Raw genomic sequence first — 20,496 nt, forward strand, 5'->3', positions numbered from 1 at the left:
CACAGCATCCCAGCTGCCCACTGAGCAAGGCCAGGGCTCAGATCTGCGTCCTCATGGATACTAGTTGGATTCCTTTTCCCTGAGCCATGACGGGAACTCGTCTTTTTCATTGTTTTTTTCCATCGTGGTTGATTACAGGAGGTGGACTCTAGTTCCCTGAGCCAAATCTCTTAATAATGGAGTCTCACTCATGAAATAATGGGACGTGAATTTATGCCTTCGGAGTTCCCGTCATGGCGCAGTGGAAACAAATCTGACTAGGACCCATGAGGATGCGGGCTCAATCCCTGGCCTCACTTGGTGGGCTGAGGATCTGGTGTTGCCATGGGCTGTGGTGTAGGTCGCAGACGCGGCTCAGTTCCTGGGTGTGGTGTAAGCCAGTGGCTACAGCTTGTAATCAACCCCTAGCCTGGGAACCTCCATATACTGCGGGTGCGTCCCTAAAAGGCAAAAAAAAAAAAAAAAAAAAAAAAAAAGAAATATATATGTGTATATATATATATGCCTTCACTGTAGATTTTTACTTTTTTGGGATTTATCTTTCCAAGAAATTATTATTATTACTATTTATTTATTTTTAAGGCTGCACCTGCAGCACATGGAATTTCCCAGGCTAGGGGTAGAATTAGAGCTGTAGCCGCCTGCCTATACCACAGCCACAGCAGCACTGAATCCGAGCCCCCTCTGTGACCCACACTGCGACTTGTGGCAACACCCGATCCTTCACGCCCTGAGTGAGGCCAAGGATCGAACCTGCATCCTCGCAGACAGCATGTCGGTTTGTTAACCCACTGAGCCCCATAGGAACTCTGAAATTACGATGTGTTTTTTTGGTTGGCCCATGGCACGCAGGTGTCCACAGGCCAGGGGTTGAACCTGCACTACAGCAGTGACCTGAGCCAGAGCAGTGACAACCCCAGGTCCTCAAAGCACTGAACCACCAGGGAATGCCGATGATTACTTGTTAGGGCCATGGTTTACATGAGTCTTTTCTTATCATTAGAACACAGAGACCAGGCCCGAGCCCGTTCTCTGTAATTGGTTCTGTCTCAGAACTGTTTGTTCGGGTTTCACAAATGGGATTTTATCCTGGGGGAAGTCTCTAGTGTCGTCTTTTTTTTTTTTTTTTTTTTTTTTTTGGCTTTTTGCCTTTTCTAGGGCCGCTTCCGAGGCCTATGGAGGTTCCCAGGCTAGGGGTCGAATCGGAGCTGCATCCGCTGGCCTACGCCAGAGCCACAGCAACACGGGATCCGAGCAACCTACACCACAGCTCACGGCAATGCCGGATCCCTAACCCTCTGAGCAAGGGCAGGGATCGAACCCTCAACCTAATGGTTCCTAGTCAGTTTCATTAACCACTGCGCCACCACGGGAACTCCTCTAGTGTCGTCTTTTTTCTTTTCTTTGTTTTTGGCCACCCTGCCGCCCATGAAGGTCCCGTGCCAGGAGTCAGATCGCAGCCACAGTTGCGGCAACACTGAATGGGCTGGTGATCAAAGCTTCCTTCTGGCGCCGCAGAGACGCCACTGATCCCACGGCGCCACCGCAGGAAGCCCTAGTGTCTTCCTCTGCTGTTGGTTCTGCTTCCTCCGCGTTTCGTTCTCTGCTGGAGGCAGCGTGGATGACGGAAGGTCATGCCCTGGGAAGCCGGCCTGCTGCCTGTTGAGGGGCCGAACTGCCTTTGTTTCCTCCTGTGTCAGTCGGAGAAGCGATGGTTTTTTACCCCAGGGGTTTCTTCCTCCTCCTGTAAAGAGCCAGACAGTAGATATTTTGGGTTTTGTGTGCAAGAGGGAAAATCTAGGGAAGCCCCAGAGAAGGGACTCCTACAATTTCTTTTAAAGCAATTCAAGGTAGTTCCCGTTGTGGCTCAGCAATGAAGAACCCAACTAGTATCTGTGAGGATGCTGTTGCTGTGTCCCTGGCCTCGCTCGATGGGTGAAGGATCTTGCATTGCCGTGAGCTATGGTGCAGGTTGTAGATGTGGCTTGGATCCTGTGCTGCCGTGGCTGTGCAGCTGCAGAGCCAGTTCAACCCCAAGCCTGGGAACTTCCATATGCCGTGGGTATGGCCCTAAAAAGCAAAAAAAAAAAAAAAAAAAAAAAATCAAAATGTCATCATGCCATATTGTAATATGAGTCTCTTGATGAAAAGAACGGCTGCCATTTTGCTTAACTGAATTTTCAAGGTCGGTGTTCGCTGTCCTTGAACTTGCTTGCCGGTGGGCACCTCTTCATGCAGGTTCAGGGCAGGGGAGCACATGCAGTTCCCTGGGCGCTGCTGCTTGGTTCCGGGAGATGCAGGTATTTCCTTGTTTGTGGATGAATGACAGTGAGAACTCGCAGGCTGCAAACACACTGTCTCCTCTGCAGGTTTGCCGGTAACTTGCAGAGGCTCCCTGGTGCCCTGAGGGGATGTGTCCTTCCACCCTTGGAGTCCCTGCAGAGTCTTCCTGGCTTTGCATCTTCCCGGACTTGTTCGTTGCCCCCAGTGTTGTAAACTCCTGCTCTCCCCTTCAGGCCTGGGCTTTTAAATTTATTGTCTCTGACACATTTCCTCAGCTGCTGCAGTCAGGCAGGAGGAAGTCATGACCCTCGAGTGGCTGTCCTTGCTTGGTTAACGACAAGTCACTTGGAAATTTATCTATTTTAATATTGTTTTTTCTTTTTCAGCCACATAGGGCACAGCTACAGCAGTGGTGCCAGATCCTTAACCCACTGCGCCACCTGGGAACTCCAGAGTTTTCTCTTCTGTGCTTTTTAACAGCTGCACCTATGGCATAATGGAAATTCCTGGGCTAGGGGTCAAGTCGGAGCTGAGCTGCAGGCCACAGCCACAGCCACAGCAGTGCCAAACCTGAGCCACATCTGTGCCCTGCACCACAGCTTGTGGCAATGCCAGATCCTCCTTAACGCACTGAGCGAGGCCAGGGATCAAACCTGCATCCTCACAGAGACAAGGTCGGGCCCTTAGCTGGCTGAGCCACAGTGGGAGCTCCCCACTTTTTCTTCTTTTGACGTGATGGCTGTGTACGCACAGTAAGAGAAAAATTGGTGGTACAGCCATACAGTGGCCCTTGAGACGCTGTTAAGATCACTGCTGGGTTGTGACACCACTCCCTTCATTCCTGGAGCCCAGAAGCGGCCCAGCAGGGTGGCAAGCTGGAAGCACCACTACTCTGCCATCGTGGTGCAAGAGCAGCTGCAGACATGCGTGGGTGAGTGTGGCCATGTCCCAGGGTAACTGGACAGTGAATTTGAATTTCATAGCATTTTCACATCACATAATCCGTTTTTTTGTTTTTTTTTTTTTTTGTCTTTTAGGGCCGCACCTGTGGCATATGGAGGTTTCTAGGCTGGGGGTCTAATCAGAGCTGTAGCCGCTGGCCTACACCACAGCCACAGCAACTCGGGATCCGAGCCGCGTCTTCGACCTACACCACAGCTCCTGGCCACGCTGGATCCTTAACCCACTGAGCGAGGCCAGGGATTGAACCCACGTCCTCGTGGATCCTAGTCAGGTTTGTTAACCACTGAACCACGATGGGAGCTCCCCATCATGTAATTCTCCAAACGCTGTCTCCGTACCCGGTTAAAAATACGTAAACTGTTTTTGGCTCACAAGTTTTTTTCGAGGGCGGGGTGGATTTGGCTTGTGGGCTGCAGGTCGCTAACCTCGTAGAGCTGTGAGGATTTGTGTAGCTGCTCACGTAACAGCCTTGTGAAACGCCTCCTCCGCCGGGGTTGTCATTGCCTGTGCCCTTCTTCCTCAGGGCTGGCTTCCTGCAGGTGTTTGGCGACAGTGTCCTCTTTGTGCCCGAGGTTTCCCGCCAGCTGAGGAGACCGTCTTTCTGTTTATCTCCATTCGTTCTGGGGGTGAGTGGCGTGTCAGGTTGTGGCTTCCGAACGTCTTCTGGGACAAGAGATGCTGGCCCTCCCGTGTGTCTGCCTGGCACAAGCACAGGTGTTGGACTGAGCGGACCTGCTCGGCTGCTCCTTGTTGGGGGGCCAGCCTGATCCTTGTAATTGTCTGGGGCCTTCCCACTCCGCGGCCTTGCCCCGGGAACGCGGCTGTGCTGACCTACACATGGTCCTCTCTGTCCATGTGGCGGGGTTTTTTTTTGTTGTTTTTTTTTTAATCTTTTGAGGGCCACACCCGTGGCATGTGGAGGTTCCCAGGCTAAGCGTCCAATCGGAGCTGCAGCTGCCGGCCTCCACCAGAGCCACAGCCACGCGGGATCCGAGCCGTGTCTGCCACCTACTCCTCAGCCCACAGCAACGCCAGATCCTTTAACCTCCTGAGTGAGGCCAGGGATCGAACCTGCGTCCTCATGGATGCTGGTCAGGTTCATTTCTGCTGAGCCACAGTGGGAACTCCTATTTTTTTGTTTTGTTTTGTTTTTTGACGGCACCCTCCGCGTGTGGAAGTTCCTGGGCCAGGGATCAAATCCACGCTGCAGTTGCGACCTGTGTCGCAGCCGCGGCAGCGCCGGAGACTTAACCTGCTGCCGCAAGGGAACTTCCTCTCCGGTGTGATTTTGAGGATGTGGTTTCCACTGTGAGTCCAGTCAGGTCTCACCCGTCTCCCTTTCAAGGCTTCCCTATGGTTACTGTTCCGTCTTGTTTTCTTTGCTCGCTCATGCTTTTACCTTTAGTCTTTTGATTTTTATTTTTTCTATGACAGTTGATTGACAGTGTTGTGTCAGCTTCTGCTGCGCAGCCAGGTGACCCCGTCACAGTCACACATGTGACCTATAACGCAATGTAAGAGAAAGCGTGTGAGATTGTGTGGTTATATACACACACACGCGCGCACATTCGTTTCTCACATTATCCTCCATGTGCCATCAGAAGTGACTAGACAGGGGTTCCCGTCAGGGCGCGGTGGTTAACGACTCCGACGAAGAACCATGAGGTTGCGAGTTTGATCCCTAGCCTTGCTCAGTGGGTTGGGCATCTGGCGTTGCCGTGAGCTGGGGTGTAGGTCGCAGACGTGGCTTGGATCCCGTGTTGCTGTGGCTGTGGTGTAGGCCGGTGGCTGTGGCTCCGATTGGACGCCTAGCCTGGGAACCTCCATATGCTGGGGGGCAGCGATGAAAAAGAAAAAAAAAAAAACAAAACACCCTGCGCTGTTTCCAACAGTGTAGCACTGAGAGTCAGTCTCTGTCTGCTGTCTTTGCTCTTAAGTATGGGGTCACATAATCTGTTTTTTCACATGTTTTTATCTCGGAAACTGTGAATGATGGCCATTGTGGATTCTGCTAGGTTTCTCTGGTCCCAGCAACGCTGGATCCCCCAGCCACTGATTGAGGCCAGGGAGCGAACCCACCACCTCATGGTGCCTGGTGGGATTCGTTTCTCCTGCACCTCAACGGGCACTCCACCCCAGATGTTTTTGCTTTTTGTTTTTTTTCTGTGACTACTTTTTTTTAATTACTCAGTGAATTTATCACATCTGTAGTTGTCGGATGATCTCACAATCCTATTTCACACGATTTCCATCCCACAGCCCAAGCACATCCCCCCCCGCCACACCCCATGTGTTTTGATGTTCAGAGCACACTTGTGCATGGGGACAGATGGAAATGTGACTCTATTCAGAACCCGAAAGAACATACAGCCAGTAAATATTTGAAAAGATGCTTATCCTCACCTAATAAGGAAGTGCAGATTAAGGCAGCATTGCCGTATCTGTGCCTATCAGATGGGCAAAGATTTAAAGACCGATAAAGCGCACAGTGGGCGAGGGCCATGGGCCTTCTCAGTCGCCTGCTGGGAGTAGAAGTCGGTACCTTTTTAGAGGCCACTTGGCAGCAGCTGCCAGTTTCTGTAGTGCTCAGCCTTAGACCCGAGCAGTTTCTTGTACCGCACTCGTGCTGCTGCTTAAAGATCCAAGCCTGGAGTTCACCACCGTCCACTGAAAATAGCATAGGCGTGCCCATCGTGGCTCAGCGGAAACGAATCTGACTGGGATCCCTGAGGACGCAGGTTCGATCCCTGGCCTCTCTCAGTGGGTTAAGGACACGGCGTTGCCTTGAGCTGTGGTGTAGGTCACAGATGCGGCTCGGATCCCGAGTGGCTGTGGCGTAGGCTGGCGGCTACAGCTCCGACAACTGGACCCTTAGCCTGGGAACCTCCATATGCTGAAGGTGTGGCACTAAAAAGACCAAAAAAGAAAAAAGAAAAAAAAATCACATGTACACCTGAAACTAATATGATGCCATATGCTAACTCTATCTCCGAAACCCTGAAGCTGCATATTTGGGCAAAGGCTCCGCAGGTCCATCGGCAGGATTACTGAACCATGGCCCATGCGACCCGAGATGCCATGAGGCAGGTTTTCAGGAGCTTCCCTAGAAAGATTTTGAAACCAGCCAGAGGAACAAGGAGGCTGTGCAGCTGACAGCGAGGAACGGGGCCCTTAAACCTGTGTCTGTCAGGGCTGGAGCCTAGCGGCCTGCAGGGGCTGCGTCTTCTGAGATCGGAGGGGACGCCCGTTCTTGCTCCGCTTCTGCACCTGAGGCCCCGCTCCGCCCGGCGTGCCGGCTGCCAAGGCTGCCTAAAGGGGCCTGTGCCTCCTGGAAACCCTGGGAGACAGCGCCACTGCCCTGTGCCCGCTCAGGGCCCTGGCCTCCTGGCGCCAGCCTCACGCATCTCAGTGGTGTCCTTGAGGGAAACTGTCACCTGCCAGGCAGTGGACGCGTCCCCAGAGTCCGAGTTTGGCCACCTTCGGTTCCCAGGGAAGGGGGGCAGGTATCTGATGAGAAGAGGCCGCTGCCTCTCAACCCCTTGGGGCAGCCGCACTGCTCTGCGCTCGTGGTTTCAGATGTGGGCGGCCGTGTCAGCCTTCTGTGCGCGCGGGGCTCACGTCACCGGTCGATGACTTATCTCCTGAATCGGGCTGAGGGCCTGTGCTGCAACCCCCGAGTGCAGGGTGACAAGTCGCCTCCAGGCCAGTCTCACTTGCCATGGGACCCAGCAGACGTGTCCGGGAAGGTGAGTGTATTATCTGCTTCTCAAGCCCTCGGGGCAGCGGGAGGCTCGGAGATGGGCCGGTAGCCTGCCCTCCCTGGGCCCCTTGTTCCCCTCTGGCGCCCTGGCCTCGGGCACCTCCCAGCTGCGGCTCCCACCTCCAGCCTCAGACCCCTGGGCCCCTGTCCACCCCAGGCTGCTCGGGGTCCGGCCCTCACTCCCAGCGCCAGCTCATCTGCCCGGCCGGCTCCGCCCTCTTGGGAGGCAGGTGACAGGTGCTGCTGGGTGCCACCCCCTCTGCGCCTTCCCTGTGCTCAGCCAGCTGGCCTTGCCTTGACCTGCCCCCGCCGTGTCCCGCGGCCCGGGGACGCCAGGGTCTGCCATTCTTCCCCTCCCCCAGCAGAGAGAACAGCGCTGGCGGGTGTGAACCAGCAGCTCTGTCCCATCCGTCTCTGTGTCTCCAGCCTCTTGGTGGGCGGAGGGGATAACAGGATGCAGCTCCCTCCCGTTAAACAGTGCAGGCTGGACAAGGGGGCAGTGCGTGGCTGCAGGAACAAGCGGGAGGCCCTTTCGGAGGGTGGGCTGGGAGGCCCGGGAGGCCCCAGGACAGGCCTGCTCTGGCTGACGTTTCACTGGCTGAGTGCCGGGGACAAGCGGACCCTGGGCTGGCAGCGTCTGGGGGGCCCCATGGCGGGGGTCTGGCTGCAAGGTGGTGGGCCAGGAAACCAGCGCGGCAAGCTGTGAGGCCTGCTGGTCGTCTGTGCCAGATCTCGAACCAGAGGCCGGGGGGAGATGGGGTTTGGAGACGGGCCCAGCGTGGTTCTGTGCTGAGGGCACATGCACAGCCCTGAGGGGAAGGGACGGTGCTGGGTGGCGATGTCAGCCGGGCTCCCCAGCAGGGCAGGTGTGAGGGGGCGGCCCTGTCCGGAGGGGCCGGGCTCGGTCCCGTCATGTTGTCACAGCCGTCCTGTGACCCGGTCTCGTCTGAGCTGTGCTCAGGCCTCTCTGGTGCTACCCTGGTGTGTCTTCAGGACCGGCGAGTGTGCGGGTGAGGTTTCTACTTCCCAGCCCCGTGACTGTTGCTGAGGATGTGGGTGGCCTTGTCTCAGCTGTGTCCCCCTCAAGATGAGGGGGGACCACTGTCTGGGGGAGGGAAGCTTGCAGGCCTGTGGGGGAGCTGGCGGGATGGGTGCCCGGGACAGGCCAGTGCCAGGTCGCCGGCAAGTCTCTGGTGTCTCTGGGCCTTGGCTTCCCCGTTGGTGGGAGGGGGCGGCCCTGCCCTGCCCAGCTCACCAGGTGGCATGCCCTGGCCAACTGTCCCTGCATGCCCCCAGGGGGTCCTGGCCTACTACCACGCACCTCTCTGGAGCCCCATGTGGGTCCTGCCCTCCGCACGCCTGCCCCCCGGGCTGGCTGAGCTTGGAGTTGCCGCACTGCAGGCTCAGTCGGCCTGTGGCTGGGCTGGTCTCTGTTCTGCCCGGATGCAGGCGTCCCTCCACGGCTGGGGCTGTGACCATCCATCCTGTGGCCTGGGGCAGCTCGGAGCTGCTGGCCCTGAGCCCCTCCCCCATGCCGGGGTCCCCATCTCCATCCAGGACCTGCGCGGCTCGGGGGGTGGGGGTAGGGGTGTGGAGGTGGCGGGGGGGCCTCGCTGCAGGCTGTCCTGCCCTGGCTGGTTGTGGCCGCTGGTGCTTCCATCCAGGGATGGGCAAGGCTCCCCTAATTGTTGATCTTAACGCGGGTCCTGCTGATGCACGGTGGGCGGGGTGGGGTGGGTGGGGTGGGAGGGTGTCTGCTACCTGGAGGGCTCAGCGCTGCGGTCTGTGCGTGTCTGTGCTTTCCTGCTTCCTTATCGCCCATCAGGCTTGCATAACCAGCCGGCCTGCTTCCTGTGGAGAAGCTATCAGTGCGCCATCTGGGGCCATCTGGGGCGATAGGGCGTCGGCAGCCCCTCATCCCCGGGCACTTCTAGCACCCTGTGTGCTCTGGGGATCCTGGGGCGGGCACTCCAGCACCCAGAGCCCTGCTCTCCTCTGCAGGCCCTCGGGGCGCAGGTGCGACCCCCAGAGTGCAGGAAGTGCCGGCTGCGCCTGGACACCCTGCTGTGCTGCCCTCCTGCTGCTCCTCCTTGGGGCACTTGGCCATGACCCTTGCTTGGCAAAGCCGTTCCCCTCCTGGCACTCAGCTCCCTGTCTGTGCACCTCACATGGCCATGGTGGGAATTCAAGTGGCTGCTGCACCTTACGCGGTCGGCACATGGCCGGTCCCCTAACCCCGGCCCCATGGCAGGAGGGGACCTGGGCACGTGGCCTATCTCCCCACTCTGCCTCCTCAGCGGGAGATGACCCGGGCTGGGGGCTGGGGTCTGGGCAGAGAGGCGCCTGCTGGGCCAACATGGATGTGTGGCTGAGTCAGAGTCCAGAAACCCAGGAGGCTTGGGTTTGGGGTTCTCGTTGATGCCCTCGGGCAGGGTGAGGGTATAGGTGGTGACCTAGTTGGAGCCGTAGGCTGGGGAGCACCCCTCCCAGGACTGCCGAAGGGGGAGCCCGCGGTGGGGGGTGTCCTGGCAGAGAAAGCGCCCTGCACAGAGCTCCTGAGCCGTGCCTGTTCCAGGCTGGACCTTGGAGAGCGAGGCCCTGATGTGTGAGGTGGGCTCCCGGCTCCTGATCTGCTCCTGCATCTGTACCTGTGTCGGCCTGGGCGTCTCCGTCCCGGGGGATGGAGCAGGTGAGGGTGGGGCAGTGTCTCGGGGTGTGTGGGTGCAGCGCCGCAGGCAGGGCTGTCCCGGTCACACCCTGGGGGAGGGCTGGGTCTGAACTGTGCGGGGGCCTGTCTCCCTGAGGTCAGCAGGGCTTCGGCCCCACACGGTCCACGGCTTAGGCCTCCTGGCCCTGCCCTCGCCACCTTCTCCTGGGCTGCCTGCCCATCAGAGGGCATCAGCTGCCAGATCCTCACCCGCCCCAGCCCTGCCCTGAAGCGGCCACGGTGGCTCCCGTGTTCGCTGTTCCCAGGGCCGGGGGCTGGGGCGTTCAGCTGCCACAACAACAACATTCTCCGGATCGACTGCCACTGGTCTGCCCCGGAGCTGGGCCAGGGCGCCAGCCCCTGGCTCCTCTTCACCAGGTGAGGGCGGAGGGCAGGGCTGAGGGGAGGCCGCCGGCAGCAGCGGCGGGAGCCAGGCTGCTCCAGCGGCCCCTCGGTGCCAACACCCACCCTTTCCAGCAACCACGCGCCGGGCAGCAAGCACAGGTGCGTCTTCCGGGCCAGCGTGTGCACCGTGGAGCTGCCGGCCGAGGAGGTGCTGGTGCCTTCTGACGACTTCACCATCACCTTCCACCGTCACGTCTCTGGGCAGGAGCAGGTCAGCCTGGTGGACCCACAGTACCTGCCCCGGAGACACGGTGAGGGAACACTCTGGCTGCCTGGGCCTGCAGCCCATCACCCCGAGGCTCGGGGAGTGCCCCTGGTCCCTGTGGAGGGGTCTGCCGAGGGCCGGAGCAGGAGGGCCCGGGAGGGGCGCCCACTGGTTTTGGAGGAGGCCGAGGATGCAGGGCTTTGAGTCGGGGCTGGGCCGCAGTTGGAGGCACTTGAAAGGCACATCAGGAAGGACTGCAGTAAGACCCAGGGAAGAACTTCCATCAGCAGCCTCTGGACGAAAGGAAAGGGCAGATTTGAAATCAGCTGGTCTGGCGGCAGGGTGGAGGGAGTCCTGGCTGTCTCGTCCCACCTGTGGCTTCTCTGGACCATTCTCCCAGGAACCGCCCCTGTTCAGAGAGGGCCTTGCCCACGCCCCGCCTTCTCGGGCATCTTTCAGATCCCCAGTCCCCGGTGTGTGGATGGAAACACCCTTGCGGGGGGCTTCGTTGTCTTTCAGTGAAGCTGGACCCCCCCTCTGACGTGCAGAGCAACGTCAGCTCCGACCACTGTGTCCTGACCTGGAGCGTCCGGCCCGCCTTGGAGCCGCTGGCCTCGCTGCTCAGCTATGAACTGGCCTTCAAGAGGCAGGAGGAGGCCTGGGAGGTAACGCCTGGGGCCCTTCCTGGGGGCAGCAGCCAGGGTCGCGCCTCATGCCACCAAGGTGATGTCAGCTTAGATGACCTTACTGGGGGAAAGCGACCGGAGCCAAGGCTCTGCGCGCGCAAGTGGGCTGTGTGTGCCCGTGCCCGCGCGCGCCCGTGAGCACCGCAGGGCGGGTCCGTGCGGATGCGTCCACGCGGGTGGATGATGGAAGCGCGTGCCCGTGCGCGCGCACGTCCTCGCGGGCTGGCGGACCCGTCTCCCCCGCGGCACCCCCTGACCGTCCTTCCCCCCCGCAGCGCGCTCGGCGCAAGGACCGCATCATCGGGGTGACCTGGCTTAAACTTGAAGCCGTCGAGTTGGACCCTGGTTCCACCTACGAGGCCAGGCTGCGTGTGCAGATGGTCACCCCCGAGGACGCGGCGGACGAGGAGGAGCGCTACGAGGGCCAGTGGAGCGAGTGGAGCCTGCCCGTGCGCTTCCCCGCCCCCCGGAGGCGAGGTGGGCGTCTTGCGGCCCTGCAGGGGTCTGGGCTGTGCCCTCCTGGTACCGCCCCCTCCCCCCGGAGGTCTTCCTAGGAACCGCAGGGCGCTGTCCCCAGGATGGAGAGGGGCCCGGGGCTGCCCGCCAGGCTGGGTGCATCTGCTCTGGTGCCGGCCTGGTCTCCCTGGGGGGAGCTGGGCTGACCCTGGAGCTCAGAGGTGCTGGTGAAACGCACTGACCCTGAGGATCTTGCGGGCAGGGGAGGCCCGGGGTGCTGGACACCGACCTCCCAGGCCTCTGGCAAACCTTCCGTTTTGGGCCACGGCTCCTGCCGGGACCTTTGGCCCGTGAGTTGGGAGGAGCTCAGCCCGGCCCTTCCTGCTCCCAGGTGCCCTGGCCCGCCCCCTGGGACAGCCCGACAGCGCCCTCGTCGCTGTGTCCATTGTCCTGCTGCTGACCAGCCTGACCTACCTGCTCTTCAGGCTGTCGCCCAGGTCGGTTGCCAGGGGTGTGTGTCATCGTGACTGAGAGTGTGTGCAGGTGTGGCGCGGGTAGGCGGTGCCCTGGGGGCAGATCTCCCGCCCCCTCCCCTGGATGGTGCCAGGTGTGTGGGGCAGGGGCAGGGTGACCCCACCCCGGAGGGCTGCAAAGTCACGGGGGCCCAGGTGCCTGAGGTCCTGCCTCGTGCCTCTGGAGGCACTGGTGTTGGCAGGTTTGTCACACGCTCTGTGATGAGAGCGTTGGGCCTCTGGTTCTCACGGGATCTGTTCTCTGCCCCGTGCATGCCACTGAGAGCCAGAGGGACACAGGGCCCTCCTGAAACAAGCTGGCACGTGCCATGGTACAAGAGGGGGTAGGGGGCCTTGTCGCGAGGGGGTCCTGGAGGAGACCAGCCGGGTGCGGCAGCTAGAAGAGGGCACGAGAAGAGGTGGGACAGGGAGCAGGTCCGGGGAGGGAGGGGGTGCCGGGCAGGGCCTGCGGGGCGGCTGGGCAGGTGAGGGAGGGGCCGCCTTGTCCTGGGGTCGAAGGAGATTGTTGGAAGTGTGTTGGTGTGTGTCGTTACCCGGTTTGTGTTGAGAGTGGAGTTTTGTGGGACAAGGGACGAGGAGCCCCTGGGCGGCCGGCAGGGTCCAGAGGGGCGATGGTGTGTGAGCTGGCGGGAGGAGCGGAGCAGGGCAGTGGAGGGCGGTGCCAGGGCCTCAGGAGGAGCCCTGTGGGTGGAGGAGATGAGACTGGGGGCCTCTGATGTGCCCCCGAGGTGGGGAGTTGGGCCGGGCCCCGGGGAGGCTGGTGAGGTTGGGGTGGGCCTGTCCGGGCGGGGCTGCGGAAGGTGCTGCCTCCCTCTCGGCTGAGGACATCCCACCCCTGCTCACTCTGAAAGGACACGTTGTCTCGGTATCAGTCGGTTCTGTGGGGTCATCAGCGAGGCGGTCACAGCCGCCTGGTGTCAGGTCAGGTGTCTGGCCCCCGCGAGAGGGGAGCCTGGCGGGAGCGGCCCTGCAGTGGCCTTTGCCTCTGGGAGCTGGGCCGGGAAGCCCCGCACTCCAGCCCGTCTGACTGCCCTCTTCTGGCCTCAGGATGAAGGTGGCCTGGTACCGGGACGTGCCCTCGCCTAGGCCATTTTTCCAGCCTCTCTACAGCCTGCACAACGGGGACTTCCAGGTTCGTGACACGTGGGGCTGGTGTGGGGGCAGGGCTGGGGGTGCCCGGCTGTCTGGCCTGCCCAGGATGTGGGCTTCGGGTGAGGCGTGGGGGCCTCTGTCAGTGCTGGGAGCTTTTTCGGTATATATAGCTTAGACACTGTGACTAAATTGGGAAAAAAAAAAAAATTGGCTTTCTCCTCCCTTGCTGAGTCCTTTTGCTTCTCATGTCTCTAATGCCACGGCCGATGGAGAGAAAATGTGACATTTTTCTCTGCCTCTTCTGCTCTGCCATGGCCCTTTGAGGTAACTGGTTGGTTCGAGGTGCCGGCACGGGACCATCTGCCCCCAGGCGGCTGTGTCTGTGTGTGTGTTGGGGGGTTCCTCTTGTGCCTGTGCTGTCCGCACCCCCCTCCCAACCTCCCTGGGCCCTGATTGCTTTGGCGGGCCCCTCCCAGCCCCCTGGGTGCAGGCTGGGGCCATAGCCACCGAGCTGACTCTGCACCTTGGCCTGGCGCCTGTTGGGCCCTCTTTGGCCACGGAGCAGAGAACAGGCTGAAGGGACAGTCAGACCCACATCCCCCCCGCCCCACCGCCACCCCGCCTGGTTGTTGGTGCCTCACGGGCCTCATCTCTGGTTCCCGTCTCTCAGATCCCTCACTTTGGGCAAAGGATAGGGGGTGGTGCTTCCCAGGGGTCCACTGACCCTCTCTTCCCAGGACCTCCCCGGGCCAGGCTCGGCTTCCTTCCCTTCTCTCTTAACAGGGAGTCTGGTTTTCTAAGCTTTCAGCTGAGCTCTTGTCAGGGCTGTGCGGTAAAGGCCTCATTCCCTGGACACCCAGCCCCTTCTCGTAGAGCCGTGGCACCTGCTCCCTGGCGGGGTGGGGTGGTAATGGGAGCTGCGTTGTGTGATGCCGTCCTGGTCCCACCTCGGGAACAGCTTCCTTTGGGAGCTGGGGGCCTCCACTGGCCCCACAGAGGGGTCCATGTCTGCTGGCCTCAGCCTGAAGGGGCCAGTGCCAACGGCACCTGTGGTCGTGTGTGTGTGTGTGTGTGTGTGTGTGTGTGTGTGTGTGTGTGAAGTGGGGGGTGCCCGGGCTCTGCAGCTGTGTCAGTGCCTGGAGCAGTGTTGTCACCATCTGTACCCTGGTTCAGGCCTCTGTGAGCACCAGGCCCCGGGCTGGTGCGTCGGGTGTCGGGTTCCTGAGCCAAGGCAGGGCCGGTCCCTGTAAGGAGACAGAATGTTCTGGCACAGGTGCTCTGCGCTTCTGGGTGTGGGTGTCAGGAGAGCTTCCTGGTGGAGGAGGGAGGCTGCTTTCGCAGTGAGTCCCGAACGCGCTGCCTGAGGGCTCCCTCTGCGCTCTGTTCCAGACCTGGCTGGGGGCCCACAGAGTGGGTCCGAAGGACGGGGTCAGCGCCCCCCAAGGAGGCTTGGCGGCTAGTGTTCGGGAGGCCGTTGCTCTACTCACCTACGACCCGACGGATGCCTGGCGGTCTGTGGGCCTGGAGGAGGAGAGTAGCGGCACCAGCCTCCCAGCAGGTGCGTTGCCAGCAGGACTCATGCAGTTGGCAGGACAAGCGCCCTCCTACCTGCCGCAGGAGGACTGGCTTCCTGCAAGCCCCGCCAGGCCAGCTCCCCTGCAGTCAGAGGGTGACAGTGACTACTGTGCCTTGGACTGCTGTGGAGAGGGCCTCCCTCCCACCTTCACAGGAGACGCGCGGGGCTCCCAGCCTGGCCTGGCCTTGGCCTGTGGCCTGTCCTATGACCAGCAGAGCCTAGACGCCCAGCCAGGAGGTGACTGTGTGGGCGTCGGTCACCATCAGAGGCCAGATGCTGGTGAAGGGGCCACCTGAGGCCCCTGCCCTTGGCCCCATCTCCATGTGTTGCACTTGTCCATCCTGGGGAACGTGGGCCGGGGTCCCTGGACCTGAGCCCTGAAGGGCGCTGGCTGAACCCGTGCAGGCGGGCTCTGCCCCCACTCCCCTGAGCATCCTGCCAGCCAAGCCCCCGCCCCATTCCCTCCCTGCTTCCTGGTTTAACTCCAGGCCCCTCTGGGACAAGGGGTGTTGGCCCCACCACGTCTTCTGTCCCCAGTCCCTTAAGGGGCCAGTCTGGGCCAATGGGCACAGGTGATCTGCTGTGACCAGGCTGAGTGTCCTGTTTCTGTGCCTGCCTGAGGTACTTCTACTGAGATTAAAAGGGACAGGGTGGCTGTTTCAAATTGCTGATGGCTGCGAGGGACCCATGGGATGCGTGAGCGGTGAGGTCTGGCTAGTCCTGGGCTGTCTGGGGGACCCGATGAGCAGCTTTGGGCGGGGCCCCCCCATGGCCCCAGGAGCCTGAGAGCTGAGGCCAGAGCCCCTGAGAGTCAGGGCCGGAGGTGACCAGCAGCAGTGGCTGCTGTCTGTGCAGGGCCCTTTCCTCCCCCTCCCACGTGGTCTGGAGAGTGAGACAGAGCCGAGGGTCCTGTGTCCCTCTCGTCCGCTGTCAGCACAGCGTCCCTGGTGAGGCAGCTTGGAACAGAGGTGTGTCTGGTGTCCGGAGGGGTGTCTGACGTCACTCGCCGTGAGGGCAGGGGAGGGTCTGGTTCGGGGCAGCAGCTCAGCCCTACCAAGGCCGTTTTCCCCACTGCGTGTCCTCGTCCAAGTCCCCTCTTTTTTTGGGAGGGGGGTCACACCTGGGGCGTGTGGAAGTTCCTGGGCCTGGGATCGAACCCACGCCACAGCAGTGACCCGAGCTCCTGCAGTGACAACTCTGGTCCCTGATGAGCTGCACCCCCTGAGAACTCCCAGTGCCCCTCTCCTTACACCCACACCATCCCAGTGGATTAGGATCAACCCGAGTGACGTGTGTGACTGTGGCTCCATCATCTGCCGAGGCCCCGTTTCCATGCGAGGCCGTGTTCACACAGGAATCTCTGGGCAGCGTCCCTGCCTCCACCAGCCATTGATCTGATCCATCTCTACCTACCTGCTGGCCCAAGGCACATGGTCCCCCCCACTCCTGGGCCACCCTGTCACTCTTACTGGAAGCCCCTGGCAGAAGATCTGGTGCTGCCTGGCTGCTCGGCTCGGTCCTGGCACGAGGACCACTGGCCCAGGGAGGGCTGGGACAGGACTGTCCTGGGGCTGGGGGGTGCTGATGTTTTGATGGTAGGACAGGCGGAGGGGGGGCCGGTCACTGTCTGGGTGCTGGGCCGCAGAGGGCATCTCTCTGGGGGGCTCCGGCGTCCCCCGAGGCCCAAGCGGAGAGAAGCACTTGCAGCCCCAGGCGCCCCAAGGCCAAGGTCCCTCCTGGCTCAGACAGGCCCCCTCCCTCTGTGTGCCTGCGGCACCCTGAGGTTTGGTGGGGCCTCTGCAGAGCCAGCTCCTGGTCAGCAAGGATGAGGCGGGACCCAGAATGAGTCTTTCGTGTCCAGAGAGTGAGGGGTGTGGACGGAAGTGAGGCGCAGGCATCCTTAGCTCTGACCACGAGTAAAAATACAGGCGAGACCCCACTTCCTGGAGCTGACCCCGGGGAGCCCCAGGCTGGGCTATTTATAACAGCATCTGCATGGCTGGGGACCTTTGTTTGACGCCCGCACTCTGGCATGGGGGCACCAGAGCGGGAAGCCACTTGGAGGCCGCGTGGTGGCCGGTGATCCGCGTGGCCCTCAGTGCACCGGGCCAGCACTACCTCAGTGGCGCTGAGGTCACCCGAGCCAGGTGCCCGCACCCCGTGTGCTCGGAACACGCTGATGTCCAGCCACACAGATGAGACGGCCCTGGGGACCGAGTGCTGAGGTCTGATTTACCTGGAGCAGCGTTGGAAAGACCCCGTGAGCTTGCGGGGTGGGAGAGCCGACCCCCGGGGGCCTGGCACTCGTCAGGGAGCTGCTGGAGGGAGGACCCGCGTGGACAGCGTGGCTGGAGCACAAGTGTCAGAGATGAGGCTGCCGGGCCCCCAGCAGGGGCTGGACGGTGGGGGGCCTCGAGGGCCAGACTACGGGCGGTGGAGGGAGGCTCGCCCGGCCAGCCAGGCTGCACTGTCTCTCCTCTGCTTTCGATGAGGTCACAGCTACACAACACGGAACTGACTGTTCTAACGCGCGTGGTTCAGTGACATCGGGTACGAGTGTCAACTTTGCCGCCATCGCCTCTGTCAATTCCCAGGCCTTTTTCTCCTCCAAAGGGAAATCCCTGCCCCTCTCAGTCGTCACCCCCACTTCTCCCCCGACCTCTGGCCACCACGAGTCCGCTGGCTGTCTCTGCGGATGGTTCAGAGATGAATCATGTATACATGGCCTTCTGTGTTCACCGTTTTTTTTTTTTTTTTTTTTTTTTGTCTTTTTGCCATTTCTTTGGGCTGCTCCCACAGCACATGGAGGTTCCCAGGCTAGGGGTTGAATCGGAGCTGCAGCCACCGGCCTACGCCAGAGCCACAGCCACGCGGGATCCGAGCCGCGTCTGCGACCTACACCACAGCTCACGGCAACGCCGGATCGTTAACCCACTGAGCGAGGGCAGGGACCGAACCCGCAACCTCATGGTTCCTAGTTGGATTCGTTAACCACTGCGCCACGACGGGAACATCCACTGTTTCTTTTCTTTTCTTTTTTTTTTGTCTTTTTAGGGCCACGCCCACGGCACATGGAGGGTCCCAGGCTAGGGGTTGAATCAGGAGCTGGAGCCGCCGGCCTCCACCGCAGCCACAGCAACGCAGGAGCCGAGCCGCGTCTGTGCCCTACACCACAGCTCATGGCAATGCCGGATCCCTAATCCACTGAGCGAGGCCAGGGACTGAACCTGCGTCCTCATGGATGCGAGTCAGATTCATTTCCACTGAGCCATGACGGGAACTCCATGTTCGCTGTGGTTTTTTTTTCTTAGCACAGTATCCTGGAGGTTCAACCACGCTGTGGTGTCCGCATTCGGTCCTTTTTCGTGACTGAATAGCCCTCCGCTGTGTGGACAGACTCTCCACGGGTCTCGGATGGACACTTGGGTTATTTCGACCTTTCGCTAGTGGGGACGGCGCTGCTGTGAGCATCCCTGGCAAGGTTTTGTTGGGATACCTGTCTTCATTTCTTTTGTGTATGCTCCTAGGAGTGGAGTTGCCAGGTGATAGGTTAATGCTATGTTTATCTTTTCGAGGAATTGCCAAACTGTCTCCCACCGTGGCGGCAATGATTCACGTCCCCATTGGTAATGTGCCAGGCCCCAACCTGTCCACATCCCTGCCGACTCTGCTGGGTTGCAGGCAGGATGCGAACTGCTATCTCCCGGTGATCTGGAAGCGGACTCTCCCAGTGACGAGTGATGCCGAGCATCCCAGCGTGTGCGTTGTCTGTCTTCCTTGGAGAAAAGGATAGTCCAGGCCCTTGCCCGTTTTTCACTTGGGTTGTGTACCTCTCTGTGGCTCAATGGTAGGAGCTCTGTGTCCATTCTGGATATGAGACCCTAGCAGACATGTGATTGGCAAACATTTTCTCCTATTCTGTAAGTTATCTTTTTACTTTCGTTTTTTGGCCACGCCCCTGGCATGTGGAAGTTCCCAGGCCGGGGATCGAACCTTGGCACAGCCGTGACCCGAGCCACCGCACTGACGTCAGATCCTTAGCATGCGCACTGGGAGGGAATGTCTCTGCGTATCTTCTAACCCCCTCCCCTCCCTCCCTCCCTCTCGCCTTTCTTTCTTTCTCAGCCACCCCTCAGTGTAAGGAGTCCTCGGCCCAAGGATCAGATCTGAGCTGCAGTTGTGACCTAAGCCACAGCTGCAGCAATGCCAGACCCTTCACCCACCATGCAGGGTCGGGGATCAAACCTGTGTCCCAGGGCTCCGAAACGCCACTCATCCTGCTGCCATGCCATGAGAGCTGTTGCTCTTTCTACTTTCTTCTTCTTTTTTTTTCTTTTTTCTTTTTTCTTTTTTCAGGGCCACACCCGAGGCATATGGAGGTTCCCAACCAAGCTAGGGGTTGAATCGGAGCAACAGCTGCCAGCCTACACCGCAGCCACAGCCACAGCCACCACAGCAGCACAGGATCTGGGGCACATCTGCGAGCCACACCACGGCTCACACAGCGCTGGATCTTTAATTCAGGGAGCGAAGCCGGGGATCAAACCTGTGGCCTTTTGGATCCTAGTCGGGTGCGTCAACTGCTGAGCCCCTATGGGAACTCCCGAGCCTTGTTTTGTATGTTTATTTATCATCTGTCGAGTTTGCGGAGGTGTCTGTTCAGATCTTCACCGTTTTTCAGTTGTCTTCTAGTTGAGCATTTGACTGTCTGTGTATTTTACGTAGAAATCCTTTTTCAGGTGTACTTTCCAAACATTTTATCCCAGAAAGTGACTTGTCTTTTTATTGTCTCTCTCGCTCTGTTGTTGTCGTTGTTGCTTTTCGTCTTTGGCCGCCCCGTGGCATAGGGAGCTGCTGGGCCAGTGATCAGATCCGAGCTGCAGCCGCGACCGAGCTGCAGCTGTGGCAAAGCCAAATCCTTAACCTACTGTGCTGGGCTGGGGATTGAACCTGCGTCCCAGTGCTTCCAAGATGCTGCTCATCCCACTGCACTGAGAGAAGTCGTTTCCTTCTCTTAACAGGGTCTTTCGTGAAATAGACATTCTGCGTACCAGTGTCTGAGTGTCCCCTCAGCCCAGGCCTGAGGGTCCCCTCCTCCTGTCACAGCCCAGGTCTGAGTGTCCCCTCCTCCTGTCACAGCCCACGGCCTTCCCGCATGGTGAAGGTGACCTGAAGGACCAGAAACCCCCTCCTCCTCTGTATCGAGAAAGGTCTTCCCACAAAGACCCTTCCCCACAAAGACCCGGCTGAGCCTCAGGACCCCCTTCCTGACCAGGCCACACAGGCTCAGTCCCTCTGGGCTCCTCAGCCAGGGGGTGACCCACTCCTTTCCAGGACTGGTCCAAGCAAGGCTGGTTACCCACCTGTCCCCATCCTCCCTGCCCACCTGCAGCCCCTGCCCTCCACCTGGGCAGAAGCCCCTCTCTGGGCACCTCCTGCATCGGGGCCTCCGATCCACGTACCTTCAGTCACCTTCCCGCCAGCCCCACGCCTGGGCCCCTGTACCTGCCTTTGCTCCAAGTCTCCAGATGCCTGCAGACCTTATCAGCAGTTACCCCTGGTGTCACAGTTCTTCCTCTATGACAACAGCTCTCCTCTATTGTCATATTACCCCTGGAGTGACAGTCTCCCCTCTACAGCAGGAGTCCTCTATTCTGTCCTGCCTCCAGAGTAGCAGCCACCCCGATAAAGTGATCCTCCTCTTATTGGCTCATCCCTCCACGCCAGTAGCTCCACCCCAGTGTCAGTCCTCACTCTACAGACATAGTCCCTTCTCCATTGTCTTAGTTCCTCCTCTACAGTGACAGGGCTCCTCTCTTGCTGCAACCCA

General features: G+C 60.0%; 1 protein-coding gene across 1 annotated transcript; it reads left to right on the top strand.

Annotated features, from left to right (window-relative positions):
- Positions 6,098-15,330, top strand: IL9R (interleukin 9 receptor). Its single transcript, XM_003124679.4, has 9 exons — positions 6,098-6,992; positions 9,582-9,695; positions 9,980-10,091; positions 10,191-10,369; positions 10,843-10,988; positions 11,285-11,486; positions 11,857-11,962; positions 13,046-13,130; positions 14,480-15,330. The coding sequence occupies exons 1-9, from the start codon at positions 6,965-6,967 to the stop codon at positions 14,960-14,962; spliced, it is 1,455 nt and encodes a 484-aa protein (XP_003124727.1). The 5' UTR covers positions 6,098-6,964; the 3' UTR covers positions 14,963-15,330.

This window comes from Sus scrofa, chromosome 3 (assembly GCF_000003025.6).
Source record: "Sus scrofa isolate TJ Tabasco breed Duroc chromosome 3, Sscrofa11.1, whole genome shotgun sequence".
Classification (NCBI taxonomy): domain Eukaryota; kingdom Metazoa; phylum Chordata; class Mammalia; order Artiodactyla; family Suidae; genus Sus; species Sus scrofa.

Excerpts from the sequence above, each read along its gene's own strand:
- IL9R (XM_003124679.4), top strand. The coding sequence starts at position 6,965 with ATGGGACCCAGCAGACGTGTCCGGGAAG. Across the intron at positions 6,993-9,581 it reads CAGCAGACGTGTCCGGGAAG|GCTGGACCTTGGAGAGCGAG; the intron begins GTGAGTGTATTA and ends TGCCTGTTCCAG. Across the intron at positions 9,696-9,979 it reads CGTCCCGGGGGATGGAGCAG|GGCCGGGGGCTGGGGCGTTC; the intron begins GTGAGGGTGGGG and ends CGCTGTTCCCAG.